The 13421-nt window shown below is 60.4% G+C and overlaps 1 protein-coding gene across 9 annotated transcripts in view; it reads left to right on the plus strand.

The window, feature by feature from the left end:
* NCKAP5L (NCK associated protein 5 like) overlaps positions 1–12592 on the plus strand; it is a 31124-nt gene extending 18532 nt beyond the window's left edge. For 4 of the 9 annotated variants that reach the window (XM_035002712.1, XM_035002708.1, XM_035002711.1 and 1 more), the window contains 11 exons: positions 206–363; positions 1119–1187; positions 1313–1351; positions 2081–2200; positions 5325–5438; positions 6510–9142; positions 9986–10151; positions 10370–10451; positions 10826–11134; positions 11213–11355; positions 11698–12592. In XM_035002712.1, the coding sequence (XP_034858603.1) occupies positions 241–363; positions 1119–1187; positions 1313–1351; positions 2081–2200; positions 5325–5438; positions 6510–9142; positions 9986–10151; positions 10370–10451; positions 10826–11134; positions 11213–11355; positions 11698–11910 (4011 nt within the window). In that variant the 5' untranslated portion in view covers positions 206–240 and the 3' untranslated portion in view covers positions 11911–12592. The remainder of the gene's footprint in view (positions 1–205; positions 364–1118; positions 1188–1312; positions 1352–2080; positions 2201–5324; positions 5439–6509; positions 9143–9985; positions 10152–10369; positions 10452–10825; positions 11135–11212; positions 11356–11697) is intronic. The other 5 variants (XM_035002716.1, XM_035002715.1, XM_035002713.1 and 2 more) reach the window with 2 other exon arrangements.
* The last annotated feature ends 829 nt before the right edge of the window (positions 12593–13421 follow it).

The raw sequence follows: 13421 nt of genomic DNA on the forward strand, positions 1-13421 counted from the left end.
GACTGGGGTTTATAAAACAATGGTCTCCGTTCTTAAAATGGGCAGAGTGTGTCTGGGTGTCTGTCCTAGGACCAGAAGAGCCTGAGTCAGACCCTGAGTTGTTACAATATCCGTGGCCCACTGGTCACACTAGACTTGCAGAATGCTGACGAGTTTTGTCTTTGTCCTCCTCCTCCACTCACCTCCTCCCTGTGCCCTGGAGTAGCCTGCCAGGGCGTCTCTCACTTGTTCCAGGGCCTGATGTCGGAGGCCATGGACCAGCCCGCTGGGAGCCCTGGAAAGCCGAGGCCGGGAGAGGGTGGTGACAGTGGCACGGAACCGGGCACCTGCCAGGAGCTCCTGCACCGACTTCGGGAGCTAGAGGTGGGGCACAAGACGGGGGGGGGGGGCAGTGCCGTCTGGGGCCCTCGGGAGCTTAGGTAGGCGTTATGGATGTGGGTGGACCTTCCTCTCAACCCGCTTTGCTGGGCTGGAGCAGAGCTGAACGTTCTCTAGCAAAGCTCCTCTGAGAAGCCTTTTCTTTGCTCTGAGCTCTCCAAACTGGGGGTCGGGGGGGGCAGCTTGGGACAAGAGGCATGCACAGGGGCAGGGCTGTCCTAGCCCCCAAATGTCTCCCTTCTTTACCCCCTTTTCTCCCCCCACTTTCACGCCCTTGCCGGTTTAAGAAAGGCATGGTCACAGGGGCCACAGGAAGAAGGGTTTAGATGACCCAGGGCTTAGGATTTGAGGGAAAAGGGCAAGGATCCCTCACTAAGCTCTTTGCCATATTCTTAAGACCCTGCCCTCCTCCCTCCAGCCTCCTCTGCCCTCCCCCCAGGGAAATAAGGATTACTTTGGGCACATCCCAGCTTAGGTCCTCCTGGCCACTGTGTCTCCGCAGTCCCTCCAACCTCCCTGACTGAGGTTGGGGTTTACAGAAAACCAGCCATCTCAGCTCTGCCTTTCTGATGCCTTCTCTCCATCTCTGCAGGCCTCCCCGTGGGGAATCCAGCCAGAGCCAAGAGCTGGGATGGGGCGTAGCTAGTAAACTCCATGCCTCCCCTTCCCCAAAAGGAATTTGCCCTGGTGGAGGAATGATCCCACAGCCTCCTTGTCGGCCCCCTTTCTCCTTCCTGCAGGCAGAGAACTCGGCGCTTGCTCAGGCCAATGAAAACCAGCGGGAGACCTATGAACGCTGTCTAGATGAGGTCTGTGGGGTCTCCAGGGGGACTGATGCAGGGGGAGGTGGGGAAGCTGGGAGGAGCACGGGTTGTCGGTGCTCCAGGCAGAGGCTGGTGGGCTGATGGCTGTGCCTCGGGCCCTCTGTCCCCAGGTTGCCAACCATGTGGTGCAGGCACTGCTAAACCAGAAGGTAAGCAGCCACGGGAGACGTTCTCGCCCCTGAGCCCAGACGCCCTGGGGAGAGGCCCTGAATACAGCAGGGGAAGTCCTTCCTGGGGACCCCTGAGCCTACTCACGTAGGGGCTAGAGGAGGGAGCTTGGTGGAAGTGGCCTATTGACCCTCCAACAAGGCTCCTTCTCCCCACCTCGGACAGGTCCATACTGTTCTACCTGGAGGAGAGGTGGGCTAGGTAAGGCCAGGTCTTCGAGCTATGGTAACTTTGATTTGGGCTTGAATCTTCCCTAATCCTGGCCCCAGCTGGTTTCTCCAGATTGTGATGGCCTTGATAGCAGTGTTAATATTGTGAGCATAAGGTGGCATCTAAATATTTACTCAAGTACTGTGGGAACTTCTTGACTTCTGAGCCACTCTGACCCCCAGGTCTTCCTCTGCCTTATATGGGCCCTTCTTTGATGTGTGGCTTCTTAGAGGCAGGGGGTTGGCTCAAGGGATGGGAAAGATGCCAAAGGGAATAGGATTTACCTCCCACCAGGGGTGGTAGACTTTAGAGAATTTACCATCCCCAGAAAATATGACAGCTACAAACGTAGGCAGGCTCAGCTTCCCCTAGAAGGAGGCTGCAGGAGAAGGGCATGCCCAGCAGGAGTGCCCGCTACTCTGATGAAGGAGACCGGGCTCATACAACTCGCCCCCTCCCCGCTATCCTCTCCTTGTCTCCCTCCGCCTCCCTGGGCTCAGGACCTGCGGGAGGAGTGCATCAAGCTGAAGAAGAGGGTGTTTGACCTGGAACGGCAGAACCAGATGCTGAGCGCCCTGTTTCAGCAGAAACTCCAGCTGACGACAGGCTCCCTCCCTCAGGTGGGCACAAGCGATTCTCCTTCCCTCCTCCTGCCTCAGCTTCCTGCCGCTCCCAGCCCCATCAGCATCATCACCTTGTTTTCTCCCGACACTTGAAGAAGCGGGCCACCAGCCATTCCCCTCCATTCTGGGGGCTGTGGCCATCTGGGAAAGGCCCATCTAGCCTGATAGATCTGAGCCTTAGTTGGGGAGGGGACGACTCCCTGAGTCCCCTCAAGCTTGGCTCTCCCCCGCCTCCCAGGTGCTCCTTGCCCCACTGGATGTCATCCCTGTTGTTGACAGAGAAGGTTCTTGCTTGGCTCCTGCCCTGTGTGGGGTGATGGGTGGAGGCTGAAAATGCAATGATTTCAAGCTCCCAAGGGGCCCCTTTGGCCACCATGTTGCTTCTTCTTGGCCAGGGGCAGGGGCGGGGCTGGGCGTAAGGCGCCCAGTGCTGGGCGTCACAGAGAGGTCAGGAAAGGCACGTCCCACCCCCCCCACCCCCCCACCCCCCGCCCCGGGTCATTCTGTGTGGGTGTGTAGTTGCATATGCTCGCACAGTGACACACAGGCGTGTCCTCAAACGTTAGTCCCTGATCGTAGACCTGACACCTGCCTTATCCGGGAAAAGCAGAAGGCTACTAGGTGTGAATCCTGTACTCAGTTAAGATGTCCCTTGGGGGGCGCCTGGGTGGCTCAGTTGGTTAAGCGGCTGACTCTTGATCTCAGCTCAGGTCTTGATCTCAAGGTTGTGAGTTCACGCTCTATATTGGGCTCCATGCTGGGCACGGAGCCTACTTAAAAGAACAACAAAAAAGATGTCACTTGCGGTCGCTGTATCAGGAGCCCCAAGGCTGGGGTGAGATATGGGGGTGGGAGGATCAGGACCAGCTCCAGGGACTTGAAGTGAACCTTGGGTTCTCAGGTTCAGCCAGCACATCCCTACCCCACCCCCAACCTTGACAAGAAGAAAAGCACCTTCTGGGTGTATCTGTCTGATGCAATTCTCTAAAGTCTACCACCCCTGGTGGGAGGTAAATCCTATTCCCTTTGGCATCTTTCCCATCCCTTGAGCCAGGCAGCTCTTGGCCCCCAGACCTTAAGCAGGATGCCCCACGGCTCACTGGCTGAGGCTTCTCATCACCATGGCCTTTTTGGAGGCTCTCTCCCCAAGGCCCATGCAGAGCTGGGTCTGAGTTGATGGCAGTAACTTTGTAGCTCTTCCTGCCCTGGACAGGTCCCCCTGGGATCCCCAGAGGCCTAACCCCGCTAGCCAAGCTCACCCCGTGCATACCTTTCTTGGCGACCAGTGATAACAGAGGTGTAGATCATCCTTAAATCACTGAAAGGAAATCTGGGACCTTTAGGGGTTTGGGGCAATAGATCTATCTTCCCCAGTGGTAACATGACATAATAGAGCATAAACCTTGGCCTCAGATACGCTTGGATTGGGCCCCTAACTTAGCTAATTCTTAGCTATGTGACCCTGGGCAAATTATTTAACCTTATGAACCTGTTTTTTTCTTAAAAGTGAGGATTAAGATACCCATATTGCAGGTTATCATGAGGATGAAATGAAATAATATATAGTGTTTGGCCCATAGTTGTAGTCAATGATTAGCAACTATTTATATTATTAATGTTACTCTCAAGTTGTGCTTTGCTAGGATGAAAGCTCCATTGAGCAAATGCTAATTAAGCTCTTACTGTGGGCAGCGCCTTTGCCAACGCGTGTATGGAACTGGACAGGGCTGTGGTGGGTGCAGAGCACGTAAACCCTGAGTCTGCTCCGGTCTGCTGCGAGCTAAGGCAGGTCTGCAGACAGCCATAGTACGGAGCTGGGTGACAGTACTGTCCACGAGCCCGGAGCGGGGAGAGGCCAGCAGAGTGGCCTTAGAGAGGTGACACTGGACCTGGGCCTTGCTGCACGGGCGATTTAAAAAGTAGAGTTGCAGGTGGGGAGAAGGGATGCCCTGTGGGAGGAACTGCAGGGAAACCCCGGGCAGAAGCAAGCTGTTCGGCTGGGCTGGAACGGAGGCTATGCCAAGGAATAGCAGTGAGAACCAGAGGTGGCGGGCGCCTGGGTGGCTCAGTCGTAAAGCGTCTGCCTTCAGCTCAGGTCATGATCCCAGGGTCCTGGGATCGAGCCACGCGTCGGGCTCCCTGCTCCGCGGGAAGCTTGCTTCTCCCTCTCCCTCTGCCCCCTGCTTGTGTTCCCTCTCTCTCGCTGTGTCTCTCTCTGTCAAATAAATAAATAAAATCTTAAAAAGAACCAGAGGTGGCATCAGGGAAGGACCAGCAGGCCGGGCCCAGAATGCCGGCAGAGGGGTCCAGACCTGTCTCCTTCGGCAAGTGGGCAGGAATAGGAGGCTTTAGAGGAAAAGGAAAAAAAAATACTTCTGCTTCGTGGATAAGGGATTTGTAAAGCCACTGAACCAGGTCGGGGAGACAAACGCTGAGCAGCATCCAGGCCAGAGGAGTGAGGATCTGGGCTGTAGCTGGCCGGCCAGAAGAGGGAGAAACACCCCAGAGGCAGGAGTTTAAAGCTGACTCCTGTCTAGTCGAGACGCCTCGGTGATGGAAATGACATTCACAGGGACTGAGAGAGAGGTGACCCATGATTCCGTAGTGGTACTTTTGTCATCCTCAGAGACCATTTGGGCGGGGGGGAGCAGAGATGAGAACCCCTACCATCTCTCTTCTCGGACCCAGTAACAGATGCCTCTGCGCCAGTCTCAGCTGTCCCGGGGAAGCTCGGGTCATAGGCAGAACAGGAAGGGGCTGTTGGGGGCCGGCCCTCTATAATCGGAAGGGGGCCCCGCAGAGAAGCAGAGCGGTCCTGGAGCCGCAAATTAGGCTTGCCACTGCCCTCTGCCCCTGGGACCTTCTTTTTCTCCAGAGCCCCAGGGCATCTCCCTGCCACCTGGGCTCACATGTCTTCATTCCACCTGTGCACAGTCTCCCGAGGCTCCTCTGACCAAGTGGCAGGGATGGTGGCAGAAGCCACACTGGAGGCCAAGAGATGTCCCCAAAGGAGCAGACTTGGAAGAACATTTTCCTGCCCTGGAGGGGAAGGCCGAACTTCGTGAGGGGGTACGGACCCGGGACAGACAGCCCCAGTGCTAACTCTGCCTCTCCCCTGCAGATCCCACTTGCGCCGCTCCAGCCGCCTTCAGAGCTACCGGCCTCTCCCTCCCTGAGCTCTGCCGAGGGACCGACCACCCCGCTGCCGCTGGGGCACTGTGCTGGGCAGAGAGAGGTAGGAGGGCTGGCCAGAGTGCTCTGTGGCTTTGCTGGCGACGGACTCCTCAGTCGGTTCTCTGTTGCAGCTTCCTAAGGAGTGCCAGGGGGAGGGCTGCTCCCTGGTGCCCAGATCCTCATCTGGGTATGAGCCTCAGACCGGGAGAAACAGGACCCGACCGCCAGTCACTAGCCTTGCGAGCAAAGTTGGTTAGTGGTAGACTCGTGGTTACCATTTCCTGAGCTCTCGCTCTGGGTTGCACACCTGGATCTCGTTTATATATTTTTTAATAATTTTTGACCTATATTCACAATTGTCTCTATTCAAGTCTAGAACTATTACTCATTTTTTCTTTTGCTTCCGTGGTTTCCTTTATTTTAGGAGGTTAAGCACAATTACCACCCCATTTTATAGACGATGCCGTGAAGCTTAGGTGAAAAAACTAGCTGAAGTCCGTATAACTAGTTGAGCAGTCGACCTGGGACTTGAACCTACATAGTCTGGCTCAGGGGCCTGTGTGGTTAACCACTATGCCAGATGAGCTGGGCCCAAGAAGGAGCTGGGCAGAAACGGGGAGAGGCTTGCCGTGGAGCTGTCGCAGTTGCCTCCTCCCTGGGGTGCAGGTCCACAGGACAGCTGTCTGACCCGAGAAGGCCTGGGCTTGCTGGCAGGGACTGACTTAGCACTTGGCCACATAGCATCCCCTTCTTGAGTCTCTGTGTTCTTTCTGGAGCCTGGAAAATGGACAGGCCTCCCTCCCCTGGGGCAAACATAGATAGATATCAGGGTTGTAGGTGGTGTCAACCCTGCTGACCCAAACAGTAGTGGGGGGTGGAAGCAGGGGGGTGCTCGGATAACCAGGAAGGGAGGTGAGGTCCCCACCCCACCCCAGGTACACCAGGAGGAAGAGTTGGGGTAACCAGGGCTCAGTGACTTAAGGAAGCTGAGCTGTCCTATCCGAGAAGCTGTTAATTCCTTTTGGGGACTCGGACAAAACCAGGCCAGCTCTGTTCCTGACATACTCAGTTTGGCCCAGCTCAGGTCCTAGGCCTGCACGCGGGCCCCTCCTCATGTTGTTTCTCCCCGAAGGTGTGTTGGGAGCAGCAGCTGCGGCCAGGAGGCCCAGGACCCCCGGGACCCCCGGCCGCCCCACCCCCGGCACTGGATGCCCTGTCCCCGTTCCTTCGAAAGAAAGCGCAGATCCTGGAGGTGCTGAGAGCCCTGGAAGAAACTGACCCCTTGCTTCTTTGCTCGCCTGCCACCCCATGGCGGCCCCCAGGCGAGGGTCCCGGCTCCCCAGAGCCGATCAACGGCGAGCTGTGTGGCCCGCCCCAGCCTGAACCCTCCTCCTGGGCCCCCTACCTGCTCCTAGGCCCTGGTAGCCTGGGAGGCCTGCTACACTGGGAGCGCCTCTTGGGGGGCCCAGGGGAGGAAGAGGGTGCTGGGCGGCCCTGGGGCCCTGGTAGGGGCTCCTCCCAGGCCCAAGGCACTGGCTCTGGGCCACCCTGTGCCCCAGGCAGCAGCAGCTCCTCCTCCTCGGATGAGGCAGGTGACCCCAACGAGGCCCCCAGCCCTGACACCCTGCTTGGGGCCCTGGCCCGCAAACAGTTGAACCTGGGCCAGCTCCTTGAGGACACAGAGTCTTACCTACAGGCCTTCTTGGCCGGGGCTGCAGGCCCACTCAACAGGGACCAGCCAGGTCCCGGGCAGCCATCTTCCCCAGACCAGGGCCCCCCACAGCTGTCCAAGTCCAAAGGCCTCCCCAAGTCAGCTTGGGGTGGGGGTACCCCAGAGGCCCACAGGCCGGGCTTTGGTGCTACCTCAGAGGGCCAGGGGCCCCTCCCCTTCCTCAGCATGTTCATGGGTGCGGGTGATGCCCCCCTGGGCTTGCGGCCTGGCCACCCCTACTCCTCATCTCAGGTGAAAAGCAAGCTCCAAATTGGCCCCCCTTCTCCCGGGGAAGTCCAGGGACCCCTTCTGCCCTCTCCAGCCAGAGGTCTCAAGTTTCTAAAGCTGCCTCCAGCTTCGGAGAAGGTCCCCAGCCCAGGAGGCCCCCAGCTCAGCCCCCAGCTTCCCCGGAACTCCCGAATCCCCTGTCGCCACAGTGGTTCTGATGGCAGCCCCTCCCCGCTGCTGGCCCGCAGGGGTCTGAGTGGAGGAGAGCTGTCCCCGGAGGGAGCACAGGGCCTGCCCACCAGCCCTTCCCCCTGCTCTGCAGCTCTGGACTCTGCACAGCTCAGACCTCCCCAGCCAGTGTTGTCCACCACGCTGTCCCCGGGACCCGTGGTCTCTCCTTGCTATGAGAACATCCTGGACCTTTCCCGGAGCACCTTTAGGGGGCCTTCCCCAGAGCCACCTCCATCCCCACTGCAGGTACCCACCTACCCACAATTAACTCTGGAGGTGCCACGGGCCCCTGAGGTCCTCAGAAGTCCTGGAGCTCCCTCCAGCCCTTGCCTCCCAGAATCCTGCTCCTATGGGAATGCCCAGGAGAAGAGTTTGGACAAAGCCGGTTCGGAGTCTCCCCATCCTGGCCGCCGGACCCCTAGCAGCTCATCTAAGAAGCCCAGCCAGGGGGCAGGGCGGCGACCTGGGGATCCTGGCTACACCCCTCTGCGGGACAGACTGGCAGCCCTGGGGAAACTGAAGACTGGCCCCGAAGGGCCAGAGAAAAACGGGGTGCCAGCCAGGCCTGGCACCGAGAAGGTGCGGGGAGCAGGGAGGTCAGCGGAGAGCCCTGGAGACGTGGCGCCTCCCACCCCCCGGCCTCCTGAGGGGCCAGAAGCCAAGGGGGCCCTGCGGGGGGCAGTGGCCTTAGGCACGAGCAGCCTGAAGCAGCAAGACCCTGGGCTCCTGGGGGACCCCGGGGCCCGAGTCTACTCCTCCCACTCCATGGGGGCCCGGGTGGACCTGGAGCCCGTCTCACCAAGGAGCTGCCTCACCAAAGTGGAGCTGGCCAAGAGCCGGCTGGCAGGGGCCCTGTGCCCCCAGGTACCCCGCACCCCTGCCAAAGTGCCCACCTCAGCCCCCAGCCTTGGCAAGCCCAATAAGAGCCCCCATGGCAGCCCAACGAAGCTACCTTCCAAGTCCCCCACCAAGGTGGTACCCCGCCCGGGGGCCCCACCGACCACCAAGGAGCCCCCTAAGCCTGACAAGGGGAAGGGCCCACCGTGGGCCGACTGCAGCGGCGGCGCTCCGGCCCAGCCTCCGTCCCCTGCCCCTGGCCCTGCAGACCCAAGCCAAGGCCCCGACGGCCGGGCCCCGCACTCGGCCATCGAGGAGAAGGTGATGAAGGGCATCGAGGAGAACGTGCTGCGGCTCCAGGGCCAGGAGCGGGCACCGGGCGCCGAGGCCAAGCACCGCAACGCCAGCAGCATCGCCAGCTGGTTCGGCCTGAAGAAGAGCAAGCTGCCGGCGCTGAACCGGCGCGCAGAGGCCGCCAAGAGCAAGGAAGCGGCCGGCGGGGGCTCCCCGCTCCGGAAGGAGGTCAAGGTGGAAGCCCGGAAGCTGGAGGCCGAGAGCCTCAACATCTCCAAGCTGATGGCTAAGGCGGAAGACCTCCGCCGGGCACTGGAGGAGGAGAAGGCCTACCTGAGCAGCCGGGCCCGGCCGCGGCCCGGAGGACCGGCTCCGGGACCGAGTACGGGGCTGGGGCAGGTGCAGGGCCAGCTGGCTGGCATGTACCAGGGCGCGGACACCTTCATGCAGCAGCTGCTCAACAGGTGAGGAAGGCCTGGCCCCGGTCAGCAGGCGCTGAGTAGCTGGGGGCACTCCCCCCCACCCCCCATGGGCCCTCCTGGGGCTGGGACTGCTTTCCCTGAGAGCAGAAAGGGCAGGAGGTCGAGTAAAATGCCCCCAAAGCATCTAGGGGCTAATGGGCTGGCCCAGAGGAAAGATCGGGGCTTAGATCGGAAGCCTGGGCTTTGTGCCCCAGCCCCCCTCCTCTCTGGCCGCCTGATGTTGCACGTGCTGAGACCCAGCTTCTCACTGAAGAAGAGTTAACAGTCCACATTCTCCTGAGTCGCCTCCAGCGTCAGCTGGAGTTAACCGTGGGCTGATAGGGGTCTTACTCTGGGATTTTCTGTCCTGTAGCACACGGGGCTCCGCTCCCCATCTTGCCCTTTGCCACCTGCCACAGACTCAGCAGCGGGAGCGGTGGCTCAGAGGAGGGGCCGTCCCGTCTGGGGGTTGTTCCGTCCAGGCCAGATGAGGCAGAATGTCCATAGGGGTTGGGCACCGGGTGGGGGTGTGGCCTGTGTGGACCAGGAGGTGACCAGGCTGCCATCTACTAGCAGATGGCGTCAAGAGGTCTCTAGGCTTGACCCTGTGTGGCTTTTGGAGAACTTGTCCCATCTCCCCTGCTGTTTCTCTGAGGTTTTTCCTAGAGCTTCTGCCTGTTCCCAGCATCAGGAGGAGTTGATGGCGGCAGCCACCGGGGCTATGTCCCCTTTCCCAGGGGCCGGGGGCAGTGGGGATTTCGCTAGACCCAGCCCCACCGGAGGGCGTGAGGTCCGAGTGGGTGCACCCGGGCCTCCCTTCACCTTCGTCTACCCCGCTGCCTGTAGGGTGGATGGCAAGGAGCTGCCGCCCAAGAACTGGCGGGAGCCCAAACCCGAGTATGGCGATTTCCACCAGCCAGTGTCCTCTGACCCCAAGAACCCCTGGCCAGCCTGTGGGCCTCGAAATGGCCTGGTGGGGCCTCTTCAGAGCTGTGGAAAACCTCCTGGAAAGGTAGGTTCTTGGTGGCTAGGTATTGGGCCTGGCTCTGTGGCCCTGCCAGATCTCCCACCCCCTGGAGGGTCCCCCTTCCCTGGGTCGTGGAAGCTGCTGGGTGTACTCGTGGTCTCTGGGGGCTGGTGGGCTCCGGGGGTCCTAATGACAGAGCTTGGGGAGGGGCCTGGGCGGGGGTGGAAGGAATGGGTTCTGAGGTCTCCTGTACCCCCACACAGCCGAACAGCGAGCCGGGAAGGCGGGAAGAGATGCCCTCAGAGGACAGCCTGGCTGAGCCAGTGCCCACCTCACACTTCACAGGTCAGCAGGGTCAGGGGCCAAGGATGGGACCTGCCCCTCAGCCCCTGCCCACTTTACTGCTTTCTTGTCACTGCAGCAGGTGCTAGGCCCTGAGTGCCATCTTGGGGCCAAGCACCAGGTAGGCACTGGAACTGCACAGAACTAAATCCCTCCCTGCCCTTGGGTACCTGGCCTGCTTCCCTCCCCGCCGCCCCACATATCCTTCCACGTCTAGGGGAGTTGAGGGGGAGGACTGGCAGGGGTGACGACAGCCTGTTGGGCCAGGAGGGGCCCTGCCCAGGTGGGGAGCCCTGGCTGGGGCAGAAAGCCGGAAGAAGAAGGCAGAGGGGCGGAGCCTGCAGCCTCCCCTCCCTGACTTACCCTCCCCTCCCCAGCCTGTGGCTCCTTGACTCGAACCCTGGACAGTGGCATTGGGACCTTTCCACCCCCAGACCATGGCAGCAATGGGACCCCCAGCAAGAATCTTCCCAAGACAAAGCCACCACGGCTGGACCCCCCACCCGGAGTGCCCCCGGCTCGGCCCCCACCCCTTACCAAAGTCCCCCGCCGTGCCCACACGCTGGAGCGTGAGGTGCCAGGCATAGAGGAGCTGCTGGTGAGCGGGCGGCACCCTAGCATGTCAGCCTTCCCCGCGCTGCTCACCGCCGCTTCGGGCCACCGGGGCCATCAGACCTGTCCTGACGGTGAGTAGACGGGCAGAAGGGCGGGTCATCCCTGGAGCTCTACCTGCCACCACCCACCTTCCCCTTGTCCCCATGCAGATCCCTGTGAAGACCCAGGCCCTCCCCCTCCTGTCCAGCTGGCTAAGAACTGGACCTTCCCCAACGCGAGGGCAGCCAACAGCTCCGCTGACCCTTTTCTATGCCCATCCCGACAATTGGAGGGGCTGCCCAGGAACCCCATGGTGAGCATGGCCAGAAAGGGGACAGGCCTGGAGGGCAGGAGGGACATGGGGAGAGCAGTTCCTGCAACGAGGTACAGCCCTGTCTTAGAAGAGGCTGAAGGGTCAGCCCCCTTGGATGCCCCTCCGGGCAGCCCACCCACCTGCCCCTTCTCACACCCCTCTTGGAGAAAGGGTTTCTCTCCCTCCCCAGAACCTCAGTAGGACCATGTTCAGTTCTGCCTCGGGCCACCTTGGTGGGCCCCCTCTGCAGCACCCCGTCAGATGGGCAGAGCCCAGCACCTCTCCAGCCCGGCTGGGGAGGGGTGAAAGGAGCTACCTCCTGAGCTTCCCTTCCTTTCCCAGGCCCTGCCCATGGACCAGAAGCGGAGCCTGGAGCCCAGCCACCCAGCCCCTACACCCCAGGGCCCGGCATTTGGAGGTAGCCGCACGCCCAGCACATCGGACGTGGGCGAGGAAGGGAGAGTGGCCAGTGGCGGCCCCCCAGGTCTGGAGACCTCAGAGTCTCTCAGTGACTCCCTCTACGATTCACTCTCCTCCTGCGGGAGTCAGGGCTGAGGGGCTGCGCCACACTAGGGCCCCTCTCTGGCGTTGGAGACCACTGACTGGACCAGCTGTCCTCGTGCCCCATCCCTTGGGGCCCATGGGGCCCCTCCCTGCAGGGACCAAGGAGGCAGATGGATCAGAAGGTGAAGGGGGTCCCTGACACACCCCATTACCCACCGCTGCTGTGGAGGGGATGCCCACTGTCAGCTCAGGGAGAGACCCCACCCTTGGTCCCTTCTCTCACCTGGAGTAAGGCTCGTCCTCTGAGGGCCTGGGGGTTCAAGGTCGCTGTGTCCCGGCCCCCAGCGCCCCCTTGAGGCTGAGCCACCTTGTGGTGCTGGGCTTCCCGCCCACCAGCTGTGCCATCTCCAGCCTGGCTGCTCCCTGCCCTGGAGCCCCGAGGGGCCAGCCCAGAGTCCCCGGGCCGGTGGAGTTTGGGGGGCGAAGGGTCAAGTTGCCTTCTCTCTCTGTCTGCCCTGGTCCTCCCTGCTGTCTGGATGGTGCTGCCCTCCCCTGCCCCATGTCTTTGGGGTCCGTTTGTCTGTCTTTTTGTGGTTTTTTTATATTGAAGCGCCTGGCCCAGCCCCCACCCCCATCCCCGCACTGCGGTTAATTTATCTGTCGTTAAGAACTCGGCTGCTCTGCTTCCAGCCTCTGCTTCTGCCCTATTCCTAATAAAACGTGGAGGCCCCTCCCTGCCCTGGACTCCGCTTTTTCTGTGGGAGGTCTCCGGGGTGGACAGATGGGTGGGGGCTGCGTGGGCGCCAGGGTGAGGGACCCCAGGGACCTAGACTTGGCCTCAGGTGCCCTTGTGAGGCAGCCCCCTGCCACCAGCAGAGCTGCTGGTGGGGTCACCTTAGAAGGTCACGAAGGGTTGGGGTGTGGGACCTACTTAGGCCTGGAATGGTGCCTGGGGTCAGGGGATTCATTCCCCTGCGGTAGGGCAGAGGCTGGGCTGCCTGTGGGGGAGGGGTGCGGCTGTGGGCATGCGCTCAAACTCCGGTACATACTGGGGGGGATGGGGTGTGCAGTGAGCTTCGGGGACTGCTGTGTAGACAGAGTTAAGTGTCTGTAGCCTCCTGTTGCCAGAAAGCAAAGCACAGCTGGGTCTCAAACTGTTGCCACCTTCTTTTTTTTAATTTTATTTTATTTTATTTATTTGAGAAAGAGGGAGAGCATGAATGGGGGAGGAACAGAGGCAGAGGGAGAAGCAGACTCCCCACTGAGCAGGAAGCCCGGAAGTGAAGTGGGGCTCCATGCCAGGACCCCGGGATCATGACCTTAGCCGAAGGCAGACGCTTAACTGACTGAGCCCCCCAGGCACCCCCTGTTGCCACCTTCTTATCTCTCCTCAGACATTGGGCTTTCCCCCCAGATCTTCTTGCCCCTATTTCTACCTCAGATTTCTTTCTTTCTTTCTTTCTTTCTTTCTTTCTTTCTTTCTTTCTTTCTTTCTTTCTTTCTTTCTTTCTTTCTTTCTTTCTTTCTTTTTTCTTTCTTCTTTCTTTCTTTCTTTCTTTCTT

This window comes from Mirounga leonina, unplaced genomic scaffold (genome assembly GCF_011800145.1).
Source record: "Mirounga leonina isolate KUSES-001 unplaced genomic scaffold, KU_Mleo_1.0 Mir_126, whole genome shotgun sequence".
NCBI lineage: Eukaryota > Metazoa > Chordata > Mammalia > Carnivora > Phocidae > Mirounga > Mirounga leonina.